General features: G+C 55.6%; 3 protein-coding genes across 3 annotated transcripts in view; 2 read left to right on the forward strand and 1 right to left on the reverse strand.

Moving 5' to 3' along the window:
* RBPJL (recombination signal binding protein for immunoglobulin kappa J region like) overlaps window positions 1–10,157 on the reverse strand; it is a 20,707-nt gene extending 10,550 nt beyond the window's left edge. Inside the window, exons 1-2 of the mRNA XM_075768634.1 lie at window positions 9,880–10,157; window positions 2,567–2,642 (exon numbers count right to left, since the gene is read on the reverse strand). Of these exons, the coding sequence (XP_075624749.1) occupies window positions 2,567–2,642; window positions 9,880–9,907 (104 nt within the window). The 5' untranslated portion in view covers window positions 9,908–10,157. The remainder of the gene's footprint in view (window positions 1–2,566; window positions 2,643–9,879) is intronic.
* On the forward strand, window positions 2,413–19,969 carry MATN4 (matrilin 4). Its single transcript, XM_075768633.1, has 11 exons — window positions 2,413–2,610; window positions 12,581–12,697; window positions 13,584–14,153; window positions 15,418–15,540; window positions 16,017–16,139; window positions 16,242–16,364; window positions 16,504–16,626; window positions 17,097–17,510; window positions 17,884–18,036; window positions 18,837–18,941; window positions 19,115–19,969. The coding sequence occupies exons 2-11, from the start codon at window positions 12,604–12,606 to the stop codon at window positions 19,171–19,173; spliced, it is 1,887 nt and encodes a 628-aa protein (XP_075624748.1). The 5' UTR covers window positions 2,413–2,610; window positions 12,581–12,603; the 3' UTR covers window positions 19,174–19,969.
* Window positions 19,970–24,192: 4,223 nt separating this feature from the next.
* On the forward strand, window positions 24,193–25,088 carry LOC104635996 (caltrin-like protein 2). Its single transcript, XM_075768416.1, has 3 exons — window positions 24,193–24,321; window positions 24,467–24,628; window positions 24,829–25,088. The coding sequence occupies exons 1-3, from the start codon at window positions 24,258–24,260 to the stop codon at window positions 24,831–24,833; spliced, it is 231 nt and encodes a 76-aa protein (XP_075624531.1). The 5' UTR covers window positions 24,193–24,257; the 3' UTR covers window positions 24,834–25,088.
* Window positions 25,089–25,567: the final 479 nt, after the last annotated feature.

Here is a 25,567-nt window from a genome sequence, read left to right on the forward strand (position 1 = left end):
CGTTGGAGGTGGGAGAGACCCAGGGTGCCTGTGGGTATTTGCAAGCGCTGGCCGTGTTGCTGTGCCCTCTTCCACGGGAAACAAAGCAGAAAAGGACAAGGAGCGCCTGCCCTGTGTGATTTTTCACAGGAGACCGCAGCTGGACCATCTTGTGAAGGGCTGTTTCATGTGGGCACGCCGGGAAGCCAGGCAGGCGCTGAGACGCTTCGGTAGGGTCAGACCCTGCAGTCGCATTGCTGATTTTAGGAGAGCTGATGTTTAACACAGAGCTGAAAATTAGCCCTCTCCTTCCCAGCAGTGAGTATGGGGGGCATCGCTCAGCACTTTGTCCTGCCTCCAGCCGAGAAATGCGTTTTCTCCTTCCTGGGCCCCACTGTGTCGGGCAGGGCTGTGATCGCCAGCTGCCTCCTGCCGCAGAGCCCCGCAGCTCGGTGCATCCTGCCTTCCCGCTCGGGCTGCCGCCCCGGGTGACGGCCCTGCCGCAGACACAGCTGCTGCCTGTGTCACAAACATGGGAGAACCCAACCAAGGGTTCAGCTCAGCCTTCCCCTGCAGCTGGGTTGCACGTCCCTGCTGAGACAGCCATGCTCACGGTGTGGGATGTATCCTGGTCCCCACATCACCTTCGGCTCTGCAAGGGCAGATTGGGCAGGGAATTCTCACAACACCCTGTGTGTGCACCCCTGGGTGACCGCAGGAGCAGAAAAAGCACTTTATGGGCACCAGGAGAAGCAAATCACCTTCTGCACTGCCACTTTGCAGTTCACCAACATTCACCAGCTCAGTCTGCAGAGGAAGGGATCCGACTTTTTTGGTCCTCTGGGAATGAAAGTACTCAACTCAGGACACCAAAATATGACCCCGTCAGCTATTGTTTAGGAACTGGGTCTTCAAATCAGCTCTTTATAGAAGAACTTTAACTCATGGTAACACCGTCCTGAAGGGCAGGTAACACTGAATTCAAATGCAGAGATTTAATTTGCTGCTTTTCCTGTTTGCCTTGCTCAGAAGACGGCTGCTCGGCAGCTTGATGGGGACTTGCTGCCACAGAGGGCAATTGTTCTTCCCTGGGCTTGGGGAAACCAAACGTCCTAATAAAAAATATCCATTTTAGAGGTCTGGGTTATATTTTGTACAGAGCAGGGGAGAAAATGCCTGCAGTGCTCTTGGGTATGGAGTCAATGCAATGTTTATGCAAAAGGAAAAGCCATTAGAAATCACAGAAATGAGAAGCCTGCAGTTTCTGGCTTCCCTCATTTTTCAATACCTCCTTTAATCCAGACCAACCCAACCCACAAGCCCTTGTATATGCATAGGTATTTATAAATCCTATATTTTCCTCGCTGCACACACAAGTGAAATTCAGCCTTTTCTGGGCTTGGGGGATTTATCGACCACACCAACGGCAAACACCAGCCGAGAACAGGAAGCACAAAACCCCTGTGGCAGGGAGCTCTGCGGGGGACCGGGGGCCAGCCGGGGTGCTCACCCCAGGCATATTCCCAGCTGCCCCACGACTGCCCCAGCACCAACACCCTCAAACTGCCTGAGTTTGATAACGCAGTATGGGCTCGTCTGTGAGAAAATTCAGATAACGTGGGTGATTTACTGTAGTCTCCTTTCTCTGTTCCTCATGTAGCCACTTCTGTTAGTGCAAAGAGGAAGGAAAGTGCTGTTAAAGCACTAAAATCACTGTCCTTTAAAGCACTAAAGGTGGTTCCTACCACCACTACACCGATGCAAGTGCTGAGAGGAGGTGGAGGGCTGGGAAAGTCTGTTCCAAGGTGTCTAAGAAGCCTCTGCTGATGATCTCCATCGCTGCAGTCAGGCACATCAGTTGACCTTCTTGCTGGAAGGTGGACCCGAGGCTCTACAGCCCTCAGGGCTCTGGTCTGCAGCTCCCTGGTTCAAACCCACCTCCCCACACTGACTGCAGCCACAACCTGCAGAGGTGCCTAAACTCCCAGGTCACTGTAGCTCAAATGGATGTTAAGCTTGGACTCTCCTTTTTCCAGGGCTTTCCAAGTTTATGGGGTTCCCAGCTGCACTCCCACAGCTTGGGAAGATGAAAGAGAAGAAAAAAAAAATTTAAAAAGGGAAAAAAAGAGAAAGCCTCTCCCTGGCCGCTAAGTTCCCCGCAGCAAGGGCTGTGAATAATCCCGGGTGTGCACAGCTCGATGCCGCCGCACACCTCTGGCCATCGCCGTGTCCACCTGCGCGCAGCTCCCGCTTGCCCGTGGGCACCTGCACGGACACGACCCGCGGGACGGGGGAAGGTGGGACCCCGCGGGCACCCCCACGCCGGGGCAGGCGGCAGGACACCCCCCACACCCCCCCCCAACGCTGCCCCGGGGCCGGGCCAGGGCGCGGCGACCGTGCCCGCCCCCCCCCGCTCCCCCCGCCCCGTTAAATGCCGCGCGGGGCCCCGCCGCCTCCAGCGCTGCCGCCGCCTCCGCGCCCCGCTCCGCGCAGCACCGCACCGCTCCGCGCCCCGCGCAGCCCCACGCCCCGCTCCGCGCAGCCCCGCGCCGCGCCCCGCTCCGCGCAGCCCCGCGTACCGCCGTACCTGACCCAGTAGCGCGGTGGGGAGCGGCTCCGCGGCCGGCACGGGTGAGTGAGGGGCTCGGCGGGCGCCTCCGCCCCTGCGGAAAGGGAGAGGAGGAGGAGGAGGGGGGTGAGGGTGAGCCCGGCCCCGGCCCCGCGGGGCTGAGCCGCGATGCTGTGCGCAGCGCCGAGCACTGCCGCGGGGGTTGGCGGCCTCCGGGGGAGCTTGTCCGTGGAGTGGGGGTGGCAGAGAGGGGGGCGGCGATCCTGGGCGTGAGGAGCAGAAAGCAAAGCCGCGGGGGGGTGTGTGTGTGTGTGTGAAGAGCAGAGCTTTTGGCATGGGTTTTATTCCCAAAAGCTGTGGGCTGGAGCCCTCCCGATGCCCCCCCCCCCGTCTGTGTGCTCTTGTCCCCTTGCAGCGGTGCCTGGGGGCACGTTTTGGCGGGGCGGTAGGAGGGCAGGGTACCCGCTCTGCATCCCCGTGCCTGCGCGGAGGATGCGAACAGTTTGCAGCCTGCCCGCGCTGCTCACCTTTCGCCTGGCTTTTGGGCAGGTTCCTGCTTATACAATCGAGGATCTCTTTTAGCAGAGAATAATAAAGACTGGTACAGCTGGGCGAGGCGTACTGAGCAGTAGGAGATCGAGATCCTACAAAAAGATAAGCTTAAAAGTGTTCCCTAAGTTTGCTACGCACTTTTTCAGAACAGCTGGAAAATTGGGTCTGTGCATACTCATAAATATGTTTGCACAAGTGATCACTCACCTTTGGTTTATAATTCCAACCATTTCATAGGGGAAAATTAGCTTTGGGCGCTTTTGTTCCAAGCAATTATGTGGGAAAACTTGTTTGGAAAATCAGCTTATTCTGCACTCGTGCTATTTGTGCTAACACGCAGCCGTCCGAGATAAGTGGAGCTGAGCAAATACACAATGTGGTGGTATCTTCTGCATAAACCCGTAGGATTTTTTCCTTCAGTCAAACCCAGATTATTTATAAAGTTACTATGAAGTCGTCCCTCTGGGACCCTCTTGATAGTGAAGATTATTTTTTTCTTTTTCCAAGAACAGGAGCAATTAATCACAGACAGTGAGCCTGCAGGTTCTTGGGAACAAGTAGAAACTGCATTTCACAAGCAGATTCTTGTGACCTCTTCAGGGATTCATTAGATTGGCATTTGATACCGGCAAAAAGTGTGTGTGGGTACATCTGCTCTCAGATCTCAGCCCTGATATTTGCCACCAGGATATGGATAAATTTGGCCTCATCTGAAATACAAATTCGCTTCTGGAAGGCACGCAAGAGATCTTGGTGTTTGTAGTAAAACGACGCTTTCTGTTGAAGCCAGCAGCGTATTGCTGCATCCAACTGGCAAAAACTGTTGTTGATTTTTGTGGAAGTTGTAGCTTTCTTTTTTCTTGAAGAATTAAAGAAATTTTATGTGATTAGTACAAGATGGGTTCAAGAGTTGTCCTCATTGGCTATGGTAGCAAAAGCCAACAAGGCAGCCCATTGTAGGCAATCTGTGGTCACAGAAGATGTTTGTGCTCCGATTGCTCATAACATAGCATTTCCCTTGAGGTTGGCATTGAGGGGTTAAAGGTTTTCAAGAGAAACTTTTGTTTAAACATCTTTAAAGTTTCCAATAGGGGCCCCTTTGTTCTCTTTTGGAGCAGTGTGCCTGCCTTGTTAAAAACTCAGCGCTCATAAAATGCCATTTACAAATGCTTTCAGCCCTATTGGTAGGCTGAAACATGGAGGGGGAGATAAGTAGTGCTTGTACCTACTCACACGTGAATTACAGACAAGCCCTACCATGAGTGAATAAATGGGAGCTAGAAAAAAACACGGGGGTGGAAAAAAAAAAAAAAGATTGAGTAATGCTTATAAAGAGACTTATAAAAATCAGCTACTCCCTCAGAACCAGTCAGTCCCTCTTGTGCCAGATGTCACACGCGTCTCCACCAGCCGTGCCGAGAGGCTGAGCGGCTCCTGCCACTTGTCGTTGCCTCTCAGTAGTCTTGTTTTCTCCACTTTGGGCCCAAACAGTAGCAAATTGATCACTCGGGCTCCGTTGGCTGGAAGGGAGCTAACGCAGCTGCCGTAAGGGCTCCATTGAGTGGCCGGGCGTGGGGACCTGGACCTTGTGCTCTCTGTTACCTGCTGCGGGCTGGCAAGAATCGCCCCTCTGTAGGTACTTGCAGCACAGATGTACCTTTAGGTATCGAGTAATGTTTTTGGCACTTAGAAAGCTTTGGTTCCTCCTCCTGTCCTGGCTAAATGTAAGGGGTTTAAAACCAGCTGTGTTAAAGCCGGGGAGGGTATAGACGTGTGCTCAGGAGGCTCCAGAGACTGGTGCACAGCTATGGCAGTGTTTCCAGACAGGATGTCCCTGGGCTGCTGTGCCTGATCCTGTGTCTGAAGCTTTTCTGGTTCTCAGGCAGCTTGTCCTTCCTGGTGTTTTCTGCTGGAGACTGGATCCTTTTTCCCTCAGCAAGTTTCTGCCTTTGCCCGTGTCTCTTTTTCTGCTAACTTCTGATTTCGCACCTTGCAAGCCCTTGGTTGCACACATGAGTCCATCACTAACTGGGTCCCTCTGGTGACCATCGGGAAATATGTAGGGGTCAGCTGTGGTCCCTTATAGAGAGGTGGCAGTAACTTGGTTTCTCTCCAGACTTCACCCTTCCTGTCTGGGCTGTATCATGCTGCCTCACTGGTTGATTGCCAACGTATAAGTTCGGGAGTCTTTGAGTTGTAGCTTGTGGGCCCATAGGAGTCCATGGTCTACAGCAGGAATCAGCAGGAGCAGATCTGTTGACCACAGAGATAAACTGCTATACAAGAGTCTGTGTCTCGGCTGAAAAATTAGCAGGGTCCACAAGCTGAAAAAGATGGAAAAATCCTGCCTTGGGATATTCACAGCTCCTAATCTTGCAGCTGAATTTGGATGGCTTCCCCAAGGTGTCTCATTAGACATCTCCCTCATTCTTTTTCTCTTTTCACAGCATCTTGCTTTGGCTTTAACAGTACCAGCCAGGATGAGAGTGACACAAAACATTTCAGTCTGTGCTCAAATGCCAGGCAGCGATCTCCCTACCGCTCCTCCATTTCACGCTCCCTGTCATCTACTGAACCTCTTGTGTCAAGCTGTTGAGGCCGATGACGGGCTGAGTGGCTGCCCTGTGCCCAGGTTTCCTAAAGCATGTCTGGATGTTCCCTTGCCCGTCTGAAGTGCCCTTGTTTCACCCCGGCTGGGTCTGTGCCCTCATCCCAGAATGCAGGTGGGAGAGCCAGCCTGGGTCCTGGCTCTGCCACAGACTTGCCACAGTCTTGAGCAAGTGGCTTTGACTCTCCTGGTCTCTGGTTCCTCGTGCCATGATGTAGGACTCTCCTTGGAGAGCATCATAAGGCCTGAAAGCCTCATAGGCACCTTTGCTAAGAAGTCAGTAAATGCAACAGAATTAGATGATTTCAACTAGTTGCTCACAGGGTGACCAGAAAGGGCTAATCCCACGTAGAGGTGAGGTTGAGGTCAAGTGGTCCTCAGCCATGGCCTCAAATGCTACTTCAAGGTCCTGAGGAGGTCTCACAGGAGGTTTCCATGCAGCATCTGAGCATGCAGACAAAGACAGGATGATGCTGAGGCACAGGGGTCTCCAAGGCACCTGCTGTTCAGCGTGGGCAGAAGTGAGGCCACGCGCCACTGCGGCACTGGTGGAAGTTCTTCTCTGGTGCATCTTCCGTGGGCTGATGGCATCCTGGTCCTGGGACAGCAGTTCTCCCGCCATCATGCTGTCAGAGGGACGTGGCAGCCATGAAGTTACGTGGGAGCAGTTTCCCATGATACCTGTGAAAAGTATCTAGACAAAGAATTCAACCAGCTTGTTTTTTTGTCTTGAGGAGGGCCGAAAAGTCTCTGCGTGCTTTTCTGCAGCCGCCAAACGCTCCTCGCTTTCTGCTATTTCAATTAAACACATAGCAGGATGGGTAGGATAAAGGGGAGAGGCACAAGAATATTCTCCTGGCATGTTTCCGTATGCCAACACATTGAGTCACGTCTCCAGAGTGAGAAATATGATATAAAGATTTAGAGAAGGAGGTCAGGCAATGAATCTATGATTGCGGGGCTGAAATAGCAGGCGCTCTCTGTGGTTGTCTGTGCCGTGTAAGCTTGCTGGAGGTCAGCTGGGGATATTGGTCCCAGCAGATTCAGGAGGCAGACATCCTGCTAGTAACTATCAGTCCCATTGTTAGAGATGCCGTGTCTGCTGCATCAGGAGCTCAGCTGACAAACTCTGTACCAGCCCAGGAGCTGCTCTGGGCGATTTCTCTTTCCTTTGTGGCTGAACATGCATACTTCTGGGGAAGGAAATGCACTCTAACACCTTCCTCCCAGAATGAGAACTTGGGCAATGGATTGCTGCCTCAGCTTCTGGATGGCCCAGACCTCCTTTCCTCCAAGGAAAGTGTCTTGGCCCAGTTCAGCTGTCCTCCAAGAGCCTGTTTGCAGAAAAGCATTTGCTTTTTGAAGAGAGTCAGTAAGGTGGGTCTTTCCCCTGTTGATCGCTCTTCATCAAAATCTAAAAGTATGCCAAGATCCCTCTAATTTTACTTAAAATACTGGGCAGGGCTGAGTTTGCCTGTCATGCAGCTCAGGGCACAAGTACAGCCTAAAGTCTAGACTGGGACAGAGGAACAGAGAAATGCCACCAGCAGTCCTGAAATAGGAGCTTTGACATGATTAGTTGAACAAGGGGAATTGGCTGACCATCTGATCTTTTCTTCTTAGCTAGCTCTTTAACGTGTGCTTCAAAAGGCCATGTTTAATTTGCAAGTGAATATGGCATTTATTCTTGCCAGCTGTTGATGCAGCAGCCCAGGTACAGCGTGTTTCAGCGCAGAGTCGGGTTGGGCAAGAGGCTTTCCTCCTAGCTGAGTTGCAGAGCACTGGGAGTTCTTTTAGGAATAGATTGGTGGCAGAAAAAGACCCCGTGTGCTGTTGGGGAGAACATCTGAAAAGGGATGCTCTGCCCATTGCTACACCCAGCGTTTCCCTCCCAAGGGGACTTCAAATACCGTCTCATAGGATAAGCCTGTCAGGGCTTGTCCGATGAGCTGTGAGACAGACATCTGTCACTCAGCCTGCAAAGGGACCTGGAGAAGGAACCTGTCTTCCTCCTGCCCTCCCTGTGAACATGCTAATCCTAGTGAGTGCAGGAGTGGGCCCATAAAACTGGGAATTGGCCTTTTGGGGGAGCATGGGGAGGGAAAGAGAAGTCCCTTCCACATCCAGCAAGGTTTTCTTGTTACAGCACTCCTGCCGATTTGCTCCTGTTTGGTTTGGAGCCATGATATGCTGTTTGAGAAATGCAGCCTTGTTTTTCAAACAACGTGTCCTTCCAGGTGGCACTTGGCCCAGTAAAGCTGCCATAGTGTTGTAACCGGAGAGCACTGTGATGTCCTGGAAAGAGTCTGCTCTTGTTCTCCCACACGTGTGTTTGGGAAGAAGCAAGGACTCACCAGCCCTTAAAAAGGGGGAGAAAACATTTTTTTGACTGGCAATTCATGCCATTTTCCTGGTCTTGACATGCTTGTGCTCCCTGATGCTTCCTTGCTCTGAAACACTCATTGCTGTCCTCTCTTGTGGGATTTGCAACTCGTTGCCCAGCTGCTGTACAGTATGAGCACTGAGATGCTGGAACTGTGATGAAGTGCAAGGTCAGTGCTGCCTGTAAAATGGTCCTGAGGGTGGATTCAGTGCCCATGGGCAGCAGAGGCACCGCTGAGAGCTGTGCACCTGTGGATTGTGGATTGTGTTGGGAGAAACCAAGCTTTGGGCAGCCCTCCAGGGAGAGGGTGGATCCAGCTCCAGGGCTGTCCTGGATGTCATCCATTCACACGGCTTGAGGGTCTTGCAAATAATATGGATAACATGCCAGCAGTCCATCTGGTTTTCCACAGCAAAATCTGACATCAAGAGCTTCCTCCGGGTTAATATAAAAGTTGTCTGCATCTCTCCAGGTAGCTCTGGTTGTTCATTGTCCACTGTGCCTGGGGCAAGACGCTTCAGTTATCCTCTCTTGGTCCCACGTGCACTTTCTGAGCAGCCCTTACCTCGGGCATGGACCTGAAGGATGATTTGCTGTCCTGCTGAGGACATGAAAATTTGTCTCCCCATCCTCCACCTTGAGGTCAGCTCTTGCTGTCTTTCTGCTGTTGTCCTAGCAGGACTCTAACTGTGTCCAGGCTATTTAGGGGCTTTTTTTGACACTTTTGTCAAATAACACTTGTGTGGGAGTTGAATTATGGCCTCCCAAACCTGCCTGATTGGGTCTCCACCAAAAAAAAAGCCCTGCAGGACAAAACAGGGTACATGGAGAGGCAGGTGAGGCAGATGAGTCTCAGGGATGTCACATCTAGGGCTGCTCTACCATGGGCCAAGGTTTCCAGCACAGAAACACATGCTATTAGCACATGTGGCGTCAGTGCCGTGGACCCCTGCCATGCACGCCAGGGCACACTGTACCTGCCTCCTCCCATGCATGGGCACGCTGCATGGGACAGCCCTCCAGCTGTGCTCGTGTTGGGTAACAGCGTGCTTGGTCGGAGGCCCCCGGCTGTGCTCCACTCCTTGCAGTGCATGGCAATCCCTTGTCCTGGCTTCTCACAGGGTCTGGAGCCAGGGCAGAGCTGTTGCTGCTGCTCCCACAACGTGCCAAAGGTCTGCCAAGCCCAGGCAGGTGGCTGGAGTTGTGTGTGGTTTTGCCGTAGACAGAAATCTCAGCTAAAGCCTGATGTGCCCAGATGTATGAAATCCTGAATCTGGTTGTACCTGAGACCTGGCTCATGACTCCATAGCCATGGTCCCCAACCTGCTTTCCTTCTCGTGACACTATGGTTGCGGCTTTTCCTGGGCTGTGAATGCACTGCCACCTCCTGAGCCTTTCACCCCCTTCTATCTCCATCTGCTTCATCCCCTCTACCATTCAATACATAAACTCCTCACCCCTGTAACAATGAGGAGGGTAGAGAGCCAGCTGCATCCCTCACCCTGCTCCCCGCCATGTCCTGTCCTTTGGGCTTGCCCAAGGGAGGATGCACCCAGGTCCGACCTGCGCGGATGAACCAGAAGGGGAATATTCAGAGCATTTCTGTTAACCTGTAGCCAGGAGAGAGCTGCCAAGGAGGCCGCGCTGAAACTCGAAGCGGCTGTTTTTCCCGAGACTCAGCACTTGGCAGGGAGAGCAGACGGACAAGTGGCGGAGCAGGGAGGGAGGAAAGTGCCCTGAAGGGCAGCATGGGCGGCAGAGGTGCCCAGGAAAGGCATGCTGGCTTACCTGTTTGCCTCTGGGGATTCATCTCCATGTTCTCCTTGTCCAAGATCACAAGGGGAGCTGAGAGGAGGCTGGGGTCATCGCTGACCCTTCTATCCTTACGTGTGGCTCTTCTCTTGGTCACCCTCTTTGTGCCATGGACTGAGCATCTCCTTCAGCAGAGACAAGCAATGGCTGGTTTTCCCCTTGCATTGCTCAGAAAGGTCAGGAGATGGTCCAAGTGTCCCTCTCGGCTCGGCCGCCACGGGGTTTGGCTGAGCCAGCCCAGCCGGCAGTGCTCACCCCGCCTGGACCTTTTTTCCTTTATAGCTCAGCGTTATCTCAAGGTCTCCAGCGCTGCAGCCGGCACCGTGTTTGCCTTGCCTTGCAGCACCTGCCTGCCAGCCGGTCGCTTCCCACCCATCTCTCTCCCGCTCCTGAGTGGTGACAGAGGGCTGGGGGGTGTGCGGGAGCCCTCAGGGTGGAGGGACCCCCCCCCTCCAATGGGCTGCAAGTCAGCCCCAGTGCTGCCAGCCCTGGGGCAGTGAGGACTGAGTAGCAGGGGAAGTTGCCTGGCACGGGATAGTGGGAGAGATACTCGGGGGTGTCTGTCCCATCAGCTTTGCTTCCATGTCCCCGTCAGCCTTGCTGCTGCAGCAGGGCTGGGTGCTATATTGGATTGGGGACTGGGACACTGTCCCAGGCTGGGTCTCTGCTGCCAGGACCAGTGCTGGATGTATGGCTGAGCCGCCGTGCCCTGCCCTGTCCAGGCAGCATCAGCCCCTCCAGCCGTGGGGAGTGCCAAGACTTCATACAAAGCTGAGATGCTGTTAAAAATAGATCAGTCGTGAACTGGTTTTCTCCTCCTTGGTTCCTGGCCCGAGAGCTCATTCCTCTCTCCGGGCTGGCTTTGAAGCTATCTGGATGCTGCGAGACGCAGGCTGCGTGCCAGCCTGCCATTGCAGGGAGGCTTGGAGAGCTGTGGAGACGTTATAGGTGGCACAGCTGTCCCCAAAATATTCAGTGGTTAGTGAGTGCTTTCTCCCAAAAATAAAAAAGCATCACTGGAAAGAGAATCAGCTAAACAAATGGGGAAATGAAGCTGTGATAGGGACGGCTGTTTGCTTCTCTGCTTGCACATAGTGCTCTTGTGAGGGGGCACAGGCACCCGCACGCTCCTGGCTGGTGCTGCTGACAGTGGGCTACAAAGTGATGCTCACCTCAGCCCCATGGCTTCCTAGACAGCGCCTGCCGAGCTGCAGCCTCCCCTCGGCCCTGCAGCCCGGGGTGATCCCACCGGCCCCTCTGCCGTGGAGCTGCTGCCTCCCGGGCTGGCTGGGCTGCTCGTGCTCCCCAGGTAAAGGCGGTGTCTGCTGCTTTGAGACTGGTATGCTGGATCCCAGTTTCCTCTTGTAGCCCTTTTCTGTCCTTCCAATTCTTCAGTATAGTTTTTCAGGTGTGAACACTGAGTCTGGACACAATTTTAAGATGCAGCTGTGAAACCTATTATCAGCGTCACTGCTATCAAATACATTAGGTTCAGGGCTGCATGTAACCACTGAGCAATTAAGTGGCAACCCTGGTGATGAATTACAACTGAGACCTCCTGGGGCTAAATAAATATAGGCTGATAACTACCGATAAAATGAATTTCTGTGTGCTTTTTTTTTAAAAAGCACCCTTCCAGTATCTGTGCCTGGTCGCAGTGCTGCATGTCTCCTGGGGGAAGCTGTGTTAACCGTGGCATTTCCCCTGCCAGCACCTTGGGTTTCCAACCAGAGCTGGAATAAAAATAAATAAATCCGTGTCACTGCAGGAGCTAGGCAAGGGCAGGGAAAGGTAAGGCAGGGCAGCACAGAGATGGGCAGGGAGGGAGACAAGTGACAAGCTGAGGTTTTGGGTAACCTGACTAAATATCTTTTCCCCCAACTATCCCACCTCAAACACATGGAAAAAACTGTCGGGGTGCAGAGCATCCCTCGCCAAAGCCAGCAGGATGGGAAGAGCTGCAAAGTGCTGGTGACAGAGTGGTGGGGTCCCCCGGGGTGATGCAGAGAAGGAGAGCAGCAGGCTGGCAGTGCTTCACCCAGCACCCTGCCTCGGGTGGGGGGGGACAGATGGAAGCCCATCTGCACAGGCACCGTTACACCTTGTGCCTGCGGAGGCTTCTGGTCTCCAAAGGCAGTTTGGAAAAAGGCAGAGAATAAATTTGTGGAGCTTCTTGGAAAAATGGTCTTTGGCAGTGACTTTGAGAGACTTCTGAGCAGGTTTTGTCTGTGCTGGAGTTTCATCTGGGGGCTTCTCTTCCCAGCACATTGCCGTGCAGAGGGAGTGTCAGGAGGGCTGGTGCTCCGCATCCCTGGGTGCAGCTTTCCCACTCTCCGGCTGGCTGTGGAGAGCAGCCACACAGCCAGTGAAAATGCATTTGGCTGAACATCCCATCCGCCTGGTTTGCAAGTGAAAATAAGGCTTGTTCTATGGCCAGCTCCACCCAGAGCAGAAAATCAGACCCTTTGGCAAATCGTTTCTACTGTAATGAAATTTAGCTGTGCTGAGACTGCCAGTCCTCCAATGGGAAAAGTCCCACGTGGGTTTAGAGAAGTTTGGGGATGGATCTGTGACAACTGCTTGCTGCTCAGGGATTTTAGCACTGCCTGGGGACACCCACTGCAGGGGAGCTCAGCCTATCCTCAGCACTGGTTGCAATGTCATCTTGTCCCCACAGCAAGTCCCCCCAGCCCCAGAGCCATGTGGTCTCACAGAGCCATGATGAAGCTCCTGCCCGTTGTCCTTCTCCTCCTGCTTCTCCTGACAACGCTGGAAGCCAGACCAAAACCTGCAGGTGAGTCCTGGCTGGTGGGAATTGCCTGGAGGAGAGAGAAGTGAGTCTGTCAGGGCAGTGAAGCCCTTGGAGGATGGCTTGCTGCTTGAGGTGGGGGGGAACTGATGCTTCTTCTCTGGGGGCATCCACAGGAGGATGGAGGATCCCCCCAGGCATGGGACCCGAACTTCCGAGCGCTGCCCAGGGGAGCAGGAGCTGAGCCTGGCCCCAGCATGGTGGGTCTGGTGCCACTTGCTTCAGGCACATCCTCAGCTTTGACGCGGCCCAGCTCAGGGCTTGTCCCCGCAGGCTCCGACCTCAGCAGGAGGCACAGGCACGAGGGGAACCCTCTCCCTGCATGGGTCTCCTGGGGGGGGGACACACAAAGCAAACCTAGGGGCAGTGGCCTCTCTCCTCCCAGGGCAGAGGGAGCTAAATCAATTCCAGTTTAAAAACAGTGAAGGCATCAAACAGAAAAAGGAGCCGAGTATGTCTCGGAGACCTTCAGAGCAGTTGAGATGACAGCCCAGGTCTGGGCATCATCCCAAGGGGACTCAAAGTGTTTGCTTACTATTAGGGCCAAATTCTCCCAGGCTTGGTACACACAAGCCAAGCAAAATGTGTTCATTGGCATTTCACTTGCTAAACATTCTCCTGGTTTGCACTGGAAGTTGCACCCATATGTCCAAGAGAGGCTCTTTGGCTCAGTCCCCGCCATGTGCGTGCCCTTAGCTGTGCTTTTCACTGTCTCATTTTCTGCTCTTAAAAAAAACACAACCAAGCAAGCCCTGGTTTTAGGCAGAAACTAGCAAAATGCAGTAAAAACCAGGGGAAGCTGGAGTTGTGGGGGAACAGAAGTTCCCCACAGGCAGCTGTGAAGCTGAACCATCTCTTTGTCGCCTTCCAGCCCTGAAGTGCAGGACAGGTCCCCTGGACATTGTGTTTGTGATCGACAGCTCCCGCAGCGTGCGCCCCTTTGAGTTTGAGACCATGCGGCGGTTCATGATGGACATCATTGGCAACCTGGACGTGGGCCCCAACGCCACACGGGTGGGGGTGATCCAGTACTCCAGCCAGGTGCAGAACATCTTCTCCCTCAAGACCTTCTTCACACGGGCAGACATGGAGAAGGCCATCAACAGCATCATCCCACTGGCCCAGGGCACCATGACGGGGCTGGCCATCCAGTACGCTATGAACGTGGCCTTCACCACGCAGGAGGGCGCGCGCCCTCTGCACAAGAAGATCCCCCGCATCGCCATTATCGTGACGGATGGACGGCCCCAGGATCGTGTCACTGAGGTGTCCACCCAGGCCCGGAACGCTGGCATCGAGATCTACGCTGTGGGCATCCAGCGGGCAGACATGAACTCGCTGCGGGCCATGGCCTCGCCGCCGCTGGAGGAGCACGTCTTCCTGGTGGAGTCCTTTGAGCTCATCCAGCAGTTCGGGAAGCAGTTCCAGGACAAGCTCTGCGGTGGGTGAGAGCCACAGCTGCGGGGTGGCAAGGGTGACCCTGGTGCTTGCTCCTCACCCAGGCTAAAAAATGACCTTCAGAGGGGTGTTTGGGGTGGCTGCCCTTGCTAGGAGCAGCATGGACCCGATGAGGTGCTGGGACAGGTGGTCTTTCCTCTTGCTCACCTTTCCTCTTGCTCACCTTTCCTGGGTGAGATAAGGAGCTTTGAAAGCATTGCAAGCAAGCGCTTTTCTTCACCCATGCCTGGTAGCTCTGCCCCAAGCCAGGCCGTCAGGGCAGCAGTGGTGGGAATATTAAAGAGCAGGAAATGTGGAGCTGGTTTCCCTGGGTGTGACAGGGTGACGTGTCCCAGAGCCCCGTATACATTTCCATGTGGCTGTAGCAGGGTCTCTTCCTATGCAGACACGTGCGTAGCATCTGCTGCATGCCCGTTTGTGTTTAATAAACCCCTGGCCGCATGGTGCTGCTCTGGAGCATCCGGCCAGTCTTGGCTGGGAGCCGGGAGGCTGGTTTGCACCACGGCCATGCTGGCACAGGTCGGGAGCTTGCAGGCTGGGACCGGTCTGTCCCCTGCCATGCTGGTGGGCTTTGCCAGAGACCTGGCACTGCAGTGGGCTGGCAAGACCTTGCTCACATGCTTCAGCATCTGTCAAAGGGCAGAAGGCGGCTGCCAGCATCATTCAGGCAGCGTTTCCTTGCTAGGGGCTCGTGCGTGCCTGCAGGGCTGCGTTAGTGCCGTGGTGAGTCCCCGCTTGCTGGGGCGGGGGTCTGGGGCTGACCAGACACTGCCCCCCGGGGCCCTGATGGGCTTATGCGCTCGATGCCTTTGCTTGCAACGCCCTGCCTGGTGCCTGCCCTGCCTGGTTCCTGCCCTGCCTGGTGCCTGCCCTGCCTGGTGCCCGCTCCCCAGCTGACTCTGTAGGCTCCTGGCCGCACAGACATGCAGACCTGGCTCCATCAGCATGTGCCGTCTGAGCTCAAGCTTTTGCTTACTCAGCTCAAGCTAGCGACAGTATCGATTAATATCGAGTGTTGATGTAGCACTCGGGTAGATCAGAAAGCCGAGGCAGTTCAGAAACCTGCCCCGCACTATGTCTGTGTCTGTGCACCGGAAATCAGTGGGTGAGTGCTGGGGCTGGAAGGGCTGGGGCCATGTGGGTCATCCTGGTGGCTTCAGCTGCCGGGACAGGGCATGTGCCAGAGCGGGGGTCCCCGTGCATCTGGTGTACCTGTGGGCTGCTCCGATGCCTGTTCTGTCTTGCAGGGGTGGACATGTGCGTGGAGCAGGAGCATGGCTGCCAGCACAGCTGCGTCAGCACCCCCGGCTCCTTCTACTGCGAGTGCAACCCGGGCTACAGGCTCAACGTGGATGGAAAGACCTGTTCCCGTAAAAACCCTTTTTTTATTCTAACTCTCACAGAGGACTTGTAGGTACAGGTTTCATGAAAGGAAGCTGAAACATGGCAGAGGACCCTGCAAGGCCAGCAGCAGCCTGGGCACTCCGTTCACTGGGCACGCAACCTCCCGGGTCTGTAACGGCTGTGGATAGTGCTCAGCATTGCTAAATCCTGGTCACCTCTCTGGTATGGGACACTTGGGGCTCATGTGGGCACAACCAGCTGCCTGTCACCTGAGGGAGCTCCAGGCAGTGGGTACCAGACGATGCACATCCCAGCCCAAGTGCACGGTGTTTTGGCCCTGTATTTTGAGTGCAAAGCTGTATTAGTTGGTTCTGGCCACCGCCCTGGGACGACTTCTTGTCTCAGGGTGCTGGGAGCTTCCTTGAGGCCCTGGAGCAATCTCTGCTCGGTGGCCCCAGGGGGACCGGGACAGGAGGGTGACGGGTGTCCTGTTCCCCCACAGCCATTGATATGTGTGCAGACGGGAGACACGGCTGTCAGCACCAATGTGTCAGTGCTCGTGGGTCGTACTCATGCCGCTGCCGCGTGGGTTACTACCTCAACCAGGACAAAAGGAGCTGCAGTAGTAAGTGTCCCTCCTTTCCTGTCCCCTCTTCAATGGCTTCTCGCTCTCCCTCTTCTTCACTTGTCTTTCCCTTTCTGCCCACCCCTCTCCTTCTCTCACCAGTGATCGATTACTGCAGCTTCGGAAACCACAGCTGCCAGCACGAGTGCGTGAGCATCCCCAACGGGCACTACTGCCGCTGCCGCAGCGGGTTCACGCTGCAGCCCGACAGCAGGTCCTGCAGGGGTACGTCCTGCCGTGGCATCGCGGCACAGGCTGCAGTGTATGGCAGATTCCTTGTCCTGCCCGGTCCCCAGGGGAAGGGCTGTTCCTGGGCTACCCTGCCTGGATAGGGATAACCCCGTGCCCTTGGCTTGTCTTCCAGCCACCGACCTCTGCAACGGGGTGGATCACGGATGTGAGTTCAAGTGTGTGAGCACAGAGGGCTCCTACCGCTGCATGTGTCCCGAGGGCCAGCAGCTCCAGGCTGACGGCAAGGCGTGCAGCAGTGAGTACCGGGGCACGGCTCTTGGCATCCCTCTTGTCTGGGCTTTGTGCTCCTGGCGAGGACTTACCTGAAACTAGGCTGGGCGTCTAAGTGGGACTTTGAGCTGGGTTGGAAGGAGGATGGAGAGCTGGCTGGGCTTGGGGGGAGCGCCTCGGCTGCTGTGGGGATGGATGCAGGCTTGTGTCCTCAGAGACATGGCCCAGAAGGTGCAACAGGAGCTTTGAGGAAAGGTTCAGGAAGAGGGAGACCTAGGAAAGACTTTCAGGGGATGCTGGGGTGGCAGTGGAGGTTTTTGGGCTGAGGCCACTGTGCACGCTTTGCCTTGCTTCCTGGCCTCACCTGGCTGCAGGTCCAGGGGGTCCATGTGGTGTCCTGAAGCCCAGCAGCTCTGCCCCAGCCCTGGGCATCTCCACCCCAACGGTCCCCCCAGCCCGGGCTGGTCCCTTCTCATCTTCCCCCTGTGCCTCCAGAGTGCGGGGCTGGGCATGTCGACCTGGTGATGGTGATCGATGGCTCCAAGAGCGTTCGTCCCCAAAACTTCGAGCTGGTGAAGCAGTTTGTGAACCGCATCGTGGACCTGCTGGAGGTGTCCCCTCATGGCACGCGGGTGGGGCTGGTGCAGTACTCCAGCCGCGTCCGCACCGAGTTCCCCCTCAACAAGTACCACAGCGCGGATGAGATCAAGAAGGCAGTGATGGAGGTGGAGTACATGGAGAAAGGCACCATGACGGGCCTTGCCCTCAAGCACATGGTGGAGCACAGCTTCTCTGAGCTGGAAGGTGCCAGACCTCTCTCCCACAACGTGCCCAGAATTGGTCTCGTCTTCACGGACGGGCGCTCCCAGGATGACATCTCCGAATGGGCCAGGAGAGCAAAGGAATCAGGTGCCGGGGGCTCGGAAACCCCAAATTGCAATGCTTTGGATAGTTCCTCGGGGTGGCTGGCTCTGGGAGAGGCTGCAGCATCCAGCTTTGGGGTGCTGCATCACCCAGGTCTGCGGGGCAGATGTGGCCCTGCTGTGGTTGCAGGGTGCTCTGAGTAGCATCATTTGTGCAGCATCCTGCACCACAGCAGTGGTGCCGCGCTCCTGCCTGTCCTTCCCAAATTCCTGCTGTGTATTTGGGAAGCCCGGGGGAAATCCTGCATCCTTGGCTGCCCAGGGAAAATCCTACATCCGTGGCTTTGCTCCCTCTGGCCTTGGGGCTGCTTGGTGCAGGGTGGCTGGTGCAGTGCTCACGATTCGTCTTTGCTGCACAGGGATCGTCATGTTCGCCGTGGGCGTTGGCAAGGCTGTAGAAGAGGAGCTGAGAGCGATCGCCTCTGACCCGGTGGAGCAGCACTTCTCCTACTCAGCAGACTTCACCACCATGACCCACCTCGTGGAAAACTTCAAGCTGAACATCTGCCCAGGTGGGTGGCTCCAGCCCTGACTGTGCTGGGGGCTCAGTCCTGAGCTGGAGGGAGCCCGTCTCTGGTTTGTGTGTCTGTCACCCTGTCTCTCGTGCGCCAGGGCCAAGCTGGGCTAGTGTGAGCCTAGGGTGTCTCTGGATCTCATCAGGCTGTTGTGGGTATAGAGGTGGGTCTCAGGGAGGCATTTGGAAGAGGAGGAGGTGGAGCTGGGAGGTTTAATGTAAAAAGGATGGTGTATGAGCATCCGCTCCAGTGCCATTGCACGGGCAGAGTCTGGGGTCTCGCCCTGCCTGGAGGGATGCTGCCCCAGCTCCAAGGGTGGCCCATCTCCTCATCCAGACCTGCACTTCTGTTGCTGCTGGGTGGAGGAGGACCATGCTGGGTTACGTGGGGGTTCTCCCTGCCCTGGGGCAGGCTGGGGCTGCCCCGTGCTCTTGGGACCCCTGGGAGCTCCTGTGGGGCTGCAGACATTGGGTCAGTGTACCCCCTTGCCAGCCTGGCTTGAAGGCAAAGTGAAGCTCAGCACCGGCTGTCCTCAGCATGCCGTGATCGTGTGCACGGGATGCCTGGCGGGATGCCCGGCAGGATGCCCAATGGGATGCCTGGCAGGATGCCTGGTGGTGAGCTTGCTGGGCTTGCAGGGATGCAGCCTGGTGAAAAGGAGTGAGGCTGGAAGAAAGCTCAGATCTGGCCCTGGCGGGTGGCTGCAGCGACAAGGGATTTGTGCTGTGTGGGAGCAAGGGAGAGCCGGGCACTGTGGGGCTGTGGCTCTGACTGCACCCAAACCTCCGTGGTCACAGAGGAGGGCAAAGGGGAGATGGAGATCCGCAGCCCATGTGAGTGCGAGGCGCTGGTGCAGTTCCAGACAAACACCGTGGCCATCCTGCAGAGCCTGACCGAGAAAAATATCCTTTGGGGTGATGCCTGGGTTGGCCAGGGTGCAGGGCAGCCTGGGGACAGACTGCACCCAGGGAAGGGAGGGATGGATAAATGGGAGCGGGGAAAATTTAGGCTCCTTCAAAGGGAAAAAGGCCTTTACACACCAGACTGGCTCACGCTGTTTCCTTAGCACGTTCACTTGCTCAGATGATGGCCAGACTTGAAGACTTGGAAAAGCAGATTGTCAACAAGAAGTGATCCTTGCAGAGGGCTGCAGCGCTCGGATGGGGCACAGGGACCTACAGTAGCTACATGGCATTGTTATTGCTAGGTTATTGTAAAGCATCAGTGTTTGTTCTTGTATCACAAAATCCCAAGGGGGATGTGGAGTGTGTTTTTAAAAAAGTACTAAAAAACCCCCAAAAAATAACTTGAGCAAAAACCCCTGCTGCGAAGCCAAGGGGTTCAGCCTTTGCTGTTGCCTCCTTCCTCCATACTGGCAGGTCTGGGATGAGGTGGAATGTCTACATGGGCAGGCTGGGCTTTGAACAAGGAGATGTGACACCCAGCCTTTTCCCAAAGGGGCTGGGATGAGCCAGCCCCTGCCCAGCCCCTCCGGCCCCCAGCACCCATCAAGCTGCTTTGCAAGAGAAAAAAAAAAAACCCAAACCCTACAGTGATTGCACCCTGAGAGCTTCTGCTATCTCAGCGTCTGCTGCCAAGTGGCGGGGCAGGGAGAGCCGGGCACCGCAGGCAGTGCAGATGGATGTGTGCCGCCCGGCCAGCTCCCGGCATGGTGCTCAGGTGAGCACCCATGGGACGGCGGGCGGCAGGAATCGGCAGATCCCCTTGCTTCCATTTTGGCAGAATTGTTTGGGAATCAGTCATTATCTTGTTTGGTTTTTTTATTACATAGCAAAATGGTAATAATTCTTTCTATAAATATCTATGTGTGTGTGTATGTGTATATATATATATATTTCATTTTGAGAGCAGGGTAGTGCTATTTTTAAACACTTCTTTTATATAAAGAAATTTCTATCCTGACAATAAACACCCTGAAGATTTGTATGACACGTCCCTTCCCTTTCGGCTGGGCTGTGGGGCCACAGAAGCATCTCTGCATCAGAGCAGGGGCCTCTGGATTTTGCAATGCACACCCCCCCCCCCCCTCCAGCCTCAGGCTCTAAAAATCCTTTGGGAAAATCCTTGCTCTATGGACACTGCAGCTGGAGGGAGCCAGCGTGGCATGGATGCTGTGTCACCGTCCCCAGTGTTTGCTTTGGAGCCTGTGCTTGTTGGAGCACGGGGAGCTCAGTGGCTGCTTTAGGGAGGGGTGTAAACATGCCAAGTCAGTGGTGCAGGGTCACTTACACCCATGGGGGGATGTGGCCCTGGTGTTGGGACATGTCTGCTTGGGGCAGGAGAACCACCAAGCTCCCTGGCTGGCTGCATGGGGAGGGATGCTGACGCAGCCAGGGACCCCTCTTCCTCAGGTGCATGGAGCAGAGGTGGCTTTTTAATCACAGAAGCCCACCTTGGTGTAGCCCCATGCCCCACACTCAGGGGAAAGGAGGTGTCTATGTAGTCCCGTCTCCTGCATGCAGGCAGAGGCTGCTGGATAGGGACAACGACAGGTTTTTTTTGGAGGCATCCTTCATATACCCACCTTGCTTGCTTGGTCCCATACCCAGGTGAGAGCGAAGCAGGACTGAGAGGAGGTGTTGCTTTGGAACTAGTAATTCGTGCAGGGGGGCTTACAGGGGGCTCACAGGGCTGGGCAGGGTGCTGGGCAGCCCTGGGCTGGAAAGAGGAGGAGGAGGAGGGTTACAGCCCTGGGCTCACAGCACTTCAGCACAGTTCCTTTTCCCCCAGGACGCTGTTAGTGGCTCCATCCCCCACCGTGGCCAATTTGCTTTGCAGAGCCTGGGTGTTTCCACTGCCATTAATATTCCTGGTGGGTTTATAGGGCACTTTCAGGGGTCACTGGGGGACACATCTTGCTGGTCACGCTTCCAGGAGCGGTTTGCTCCATGGGATTTGTGTCCTAGGGGGTTGTTTTGTGTGCTTGAGTCTGGGATTTGGAGCTGAGGAGCAGGAGGCTGAAGGCAGGTCCTGGGCTGGGGTGTGGGGCTTACTGGGACTGCTCTGGGGAAAGGAGCTGGGAAGTGCTCAGGTATTTGCTTTACAAGGCAGAGTAGCTTTTTCCAATTGCAATTAAAAGCAGCGGTTCCCCAGCTCAGCGTGGGGGTTTGCTGGCTTGTGAGCAGAGCTCTTGTCTGAGCAGCATGGACTGAGGCGTTTGTAGCCTCATTGTATCTGGTTGCTGGGCCAGCAAATGAAGCACTGCTGATTAGCTCTAGGTGTATCCCAGCTGGCAGCCCCATATCCCACCCATCAGCCCCATATCCCATCCCTGCACCCTCTCAGCTCCCACATCCCTCTCACCTGCCCAGCAGACGGCCCTGGGGGAGGTTAGGAAGGTGTTGGTGGTCACAAGCCACATCCAAGCCAGAGCCTATTGCTACAGACCAACAAGTCACACCGGTGTGCTGCAACCCCAAAACTGGGGGCTGGGACTTCCCTGCTTTGGACGCAGTTCCCTAAAAAAACCCCACACAGTAACTGCAGGGGGAGGAAAAAAAAAAAAAGGAAGCAATTAGCTGAATTGGGGATTTAATAACAGGCTTGATTAGAGCAGATAACACCACACCCAGAGGGCATTTTTAAGCCTCAGTTGGCCCAATGTCATTTTGGGAAATATTAAAGGGGGGGGGGGGGGGCTGTAGACAAAGTGGAGCTGGGCTGACAGACGGAGAGGCTCGATGAGGGCTGGCATCCTTGGGGATGGCAGAGCACTGGTGGGGAGGTGGGAGAGGGGAGGTGGGAGGCCTGGGGATGAGCAGTGGGAGCTGGGCATCAGCCGAGGTGGAATTTTCCAGAAAGCCTGGGACAGGCTGTGGGATCGCATCTGGGAGCAGGGCTGCGCCTGTGCAGCCCTACAGAGCCTCATTAATGGCTTTTCACTAGATGGCACCAGACACCAGCGCTAATGAGGGTGCGCTGGGCTGGGGGCACCCCCTTTTCCTGGGCACCCCGAGGCGGTGGACCCAGCCCAGGGCAACGGGAGCATCCGCAGCCATGAACTGGGGATGGGTGGACGGAGCTTGGCATCAGGCTGAAACTGTTGCACTGCTCAGTAGGGGACAAGGGAAGCTTTGCAGGGCACAAGGTGTCTCTTGGGTGCTTTGTGCACCAGCCTTAGCAGGGTGCACAAAGCACCTGAGGGACAGCTTGACCATGGCCAAGCCCCAAGGCAGGGGACTGGGGGTTGCTGGTCTCCCTCCTTGCCATCCCCAGGAAAAACAAAGCGGAGAGCCCTGGCCTGGCTGGGAAATTGCAGTATCAGCAGGCAGCATCCTCGGCATTGCACAGCTCAGGCCCTGCTGCCTCAGGAGGGGGCTCACAAAGTGCTTTTCATGGAAGAGAGTATGAACAGTGTGGGGTGGGGGTGGCTCTGCAGGACCCTGGGGTAATGGGTGCCGCACACGTGACGGAATGCGACACGGGGACTGCAGGCTGTCCTGTGCACAGAAATGCCACGGTGTGGGTTATTCTGCCGGTTTGCAATACAAACAAATTTTAGACTTTTCCCCTAGCAACTTGCTATGGATAGAGCACTGTCAAAAGTCCTTTCTTACACCCACAGCTGAATCCAAGCCTTGCTCCTTGGTATTTTCTCCTCTCTTGGAGGTGCAGCCCCAAGCACTACCTTGGCTGGATCCTGGCACCAGCTGGGAGCACAGCACTATCCTCTTCAGCCCCAGCAGCAGCTGAAAGCCAAAGGATTGCTTAAAAATTAATCCAATGCTTGTATTTCCTCATTAAAAGTGCTAATTTGTTGGTGCATGGCCCAGAAAGTCTATTTACGTTGGCTAAATATTCTCCCGGTTATTTAATAAAAGACTTTACAAAGAGCTAAATGCAGCTACAGAATCATTAGGGAAACTGGACAATAATTAACAGATACCGAGAAAGTTCAGATCCAGTTAACATGGCACACTAAGACATGAGAAGGGAATTCTGAGCAGGAAAAGGCACAGTGAGATGCCCACCGTGCCCTGGATGGAAAGTGAGAGGTCCAGGGGCTTGGGGCAGAGCAATGGCAGGGGCTCGGTGGCTGCATGGAGCACATCGAGGCAATGCCGGAGCTTTCGCTGCTCCTTGCCCTGCCAGGTTGTGAAATCGGGGCTGCCCCAGCCTGCCCTTTGCAGGAGCATAGGATGTTTGGCTGCAGCGTGCCTTCCCCTCCCAGGGCATTCCCAGTGCCTGTTTCCAGCACAGCCCGGGTTCCTGTCAGCCCCAGAAAACCCAAGGAAAGGCTCCAGCAACCTGTTGCACAAGGCAAGGGGGACATTGACCCATTGGTGGGAAATGGAGTAATTTCCCATTGCCCAAGAGCACCTAAAGAAAACAGCTTTGCCCAGAGTGGGGGTACAAACTCTTTGTGAGGGAGAAGATGGCGGCCTGAAGGCTTGTGAGATCTTTGCCCACTGAGCAAGGACTACATCTCCTTACCCCTACAGCCATCAAGAGTTAGGGCTTGCTCACACCAGGGATGTTTGCCTGATGACAGGGCTATATGGAGCTAAAGCTCCTACCCAGGTGAGACCAGTCTCTTCCAGCACCAACCTACTTCCCACACAGCAGCGGCCACACAGAGAAGATGCTGGGGTTCAGGTGACCCCCACAGAGTTTGGGAAAGACTCACCCTTGGCTAAGCCAAAGCTGCTTTCCCCACACTAGCTTATGCCACCAGTGGTGCAGGAGCCAGGAAGGTTTGGGGCTGAGGCAGGTTTCCTCTGGGAAAACCTTGAAGGCTTATCCCTGGGAAGGCACAGGCAGTCCCATGCGTATCTGGATCAGATGTGGTTTCCAGTTCCATATGGAACTCACATAATGGCCCCTCAGAAGGGAACACAGCATGGATACCACAATGGTTTCTCCTGGAGAAGCGTACTTGGCCCAGGAGAAAGCTCCACCACCTCCAGCCTGCTTGGGGGGGGCCATGTCCTGGACCATCTCCCCTTGGCTTGTCCCTCAGCCCCAGGTGTGGCTGCAGGGGACAGTTGTGCAATGCAACACGTGCTTTTTGAGCAATTGAACTATCCTGTTTGTATCTTGTGCAAAAGGCTTCCAGAAAACACAACGCAATGGCAGAGGAAAAAGGTACAAACATGAGCGTGTGCCCATCCCCATTCCCCACCCCCATCCAACCCAAGGGTTTAAAATGGCAGCGTCCCCCAGCTCTCCACACTCGCACCTCTCGGGGTCACGGCAGCATGAAGACGGTGGCCGCTCTCCTCCTGGTGGGGATGCTCATCCTCTGGACAGAGCTGCCGACAGGTACGAGATGCCCCAGGATAAGGTACAGGGAGGAACAGCACAGGGGCTGGGAAGGAGCCGTGTTTGCAGGGGGGGACAGGAGGGGAGAGGAGGGGGGACCCCTCAGATGTGGCAGCCTGCTGCAAACAACTCCCTCCTCTTGCAGGCAGCGCCTGGTCCTGCCCACATGTACACATCACCTGTGCAATGCTCAACCCACCAAATAAGTGCTTCACCGACCGGGATTGTCCGCGGTACAAGAAGTGCTGCCCGACCTTCTGCGGGAGGAAATGTATTTCGCACCCATCTTCCCCCCGACTCTCCTACGGTAGGTTCTCAGGAGCTCCCCCTCCTGTGCCCACATCCCAGGTAGCAGAGGGAGATATGGTGATGGTGGCTCTGGGCAGGGACCCGTGTGCAGCTGCCAGAGCCCTCCTCTGTCAGGCTGGTGGGGTGATCGATGGCCAGATGTGTGGGGGTTACTCTGAGCACCAGACCCAGCCTGTCACCTTCTCTTCCTTTCCCCAGTGTGAGCTCCTGCTCCCAGGACAGACCGAGGGCCTTCCCAGCATCCCTGTGCCACCTCTGACAGCAGCCAGCTGCCCACACCTCTGCTAAGGCTCGTCCTGCCCAATGCCAGCTCCCGGGAGGACGGGGACAGCCACCGGCCCACGCTCAGAGACCACCTCGGCTCCAGGACCACCCTGCTGACAGCTGCCACCACCTGCTTGCCCTCTCCCACCCACTTCCCCACTGCTGTTTTAACAAATAAAAGAGCTTGTCCCAGGGATGCTTGCGATGTGCGACTCCTTTCCCCACCTTCTCCTGCCTCTCTCCAGACCCAGCCTGCCACGTGCTCCCGCTGCTGCTTTCACCCCAGAGTTCCTGCCCGCGGAAGAGGATGAAAACAGCCCGGCTGCGCACTTAGAGCGTGGTTAGGGGCGGGCTTGGAGGAGCAAAGCCATCCAGAGGCATACAGACCCTAGGAGGGGAGGGCAATGGGCAGGGGCTGGAGCAAAACATGATGGGATGCTTTAGGGGGCTCTCCTAGGAGGCTGTGAGGGGCCCTGGAGATCAGCGTGTCCCCCAGGCACACCCCAAGCTGGAGAGGGATGAGGAAGGGGACTCACCCTGCCTGCCCCGGGGGGATGCAGGAGGCAGAGCCTCCCCATGGGCACCCCACTCAGGATGCATCCAGAGGGCAGAGAAAGGGGTTACATAGACCCCAAACCCCAAGTGGTGCTGAGCGCCTCACTGAACCTGAGCT

This window comes from Balearica regulorum, chromosome 16 (genome assembly GCF_011004875.1).
Source record: "Balearica regulorum gibbericeps isolate bBalReg1 chromosome 16, bBalReg1.pri, whole genome shotgun sequence".
In the NCBI taxonomy this organism is placed as follows: domain Eukaryota; kingdom Metazoa; phylum Chordata; class Aves; order Gruiformes; family Gruidae; genus Balearica; species Balearica regulorum.

Coding starts and splice junctions, on each gene's coding strand:
- MATN4 (XM_075768633.1), top strand. CDS start 12,604: ATGTGGTCTCACAGAGCCATGATGAAGCTCCTGCCCGTTGTCCTTCTC. Junction 14,154..15,417: donor GTTCCAGGACAAGCTCTGCG/GTGGGTGAGAGC, acceptor TCTGTCTTGCAG/GGGTGGACATGTGCGTGGAG. Junction 15,541..16,016: donor GGATGGAAAGACCTGTTCCC/GTAAAAACCCTT, acceptor GTTCCCCCACAG/CCATTGATATGTGTGCAGAC.
- LOC104635996 (XM_075768416.1), top strand. CDS start 24,258: ATGAAGACGGTGGCCGCTCTCCTCCTGGTGGGGATGCTCATCCTCTGG. Junction 24,322..24,466: donor CTGGACAGAGCTGCCGACAG/GTACGAGATGCC, acceptor CTCCTCTTGCAG/GCAGCGCCTGGTCCTGCCCA.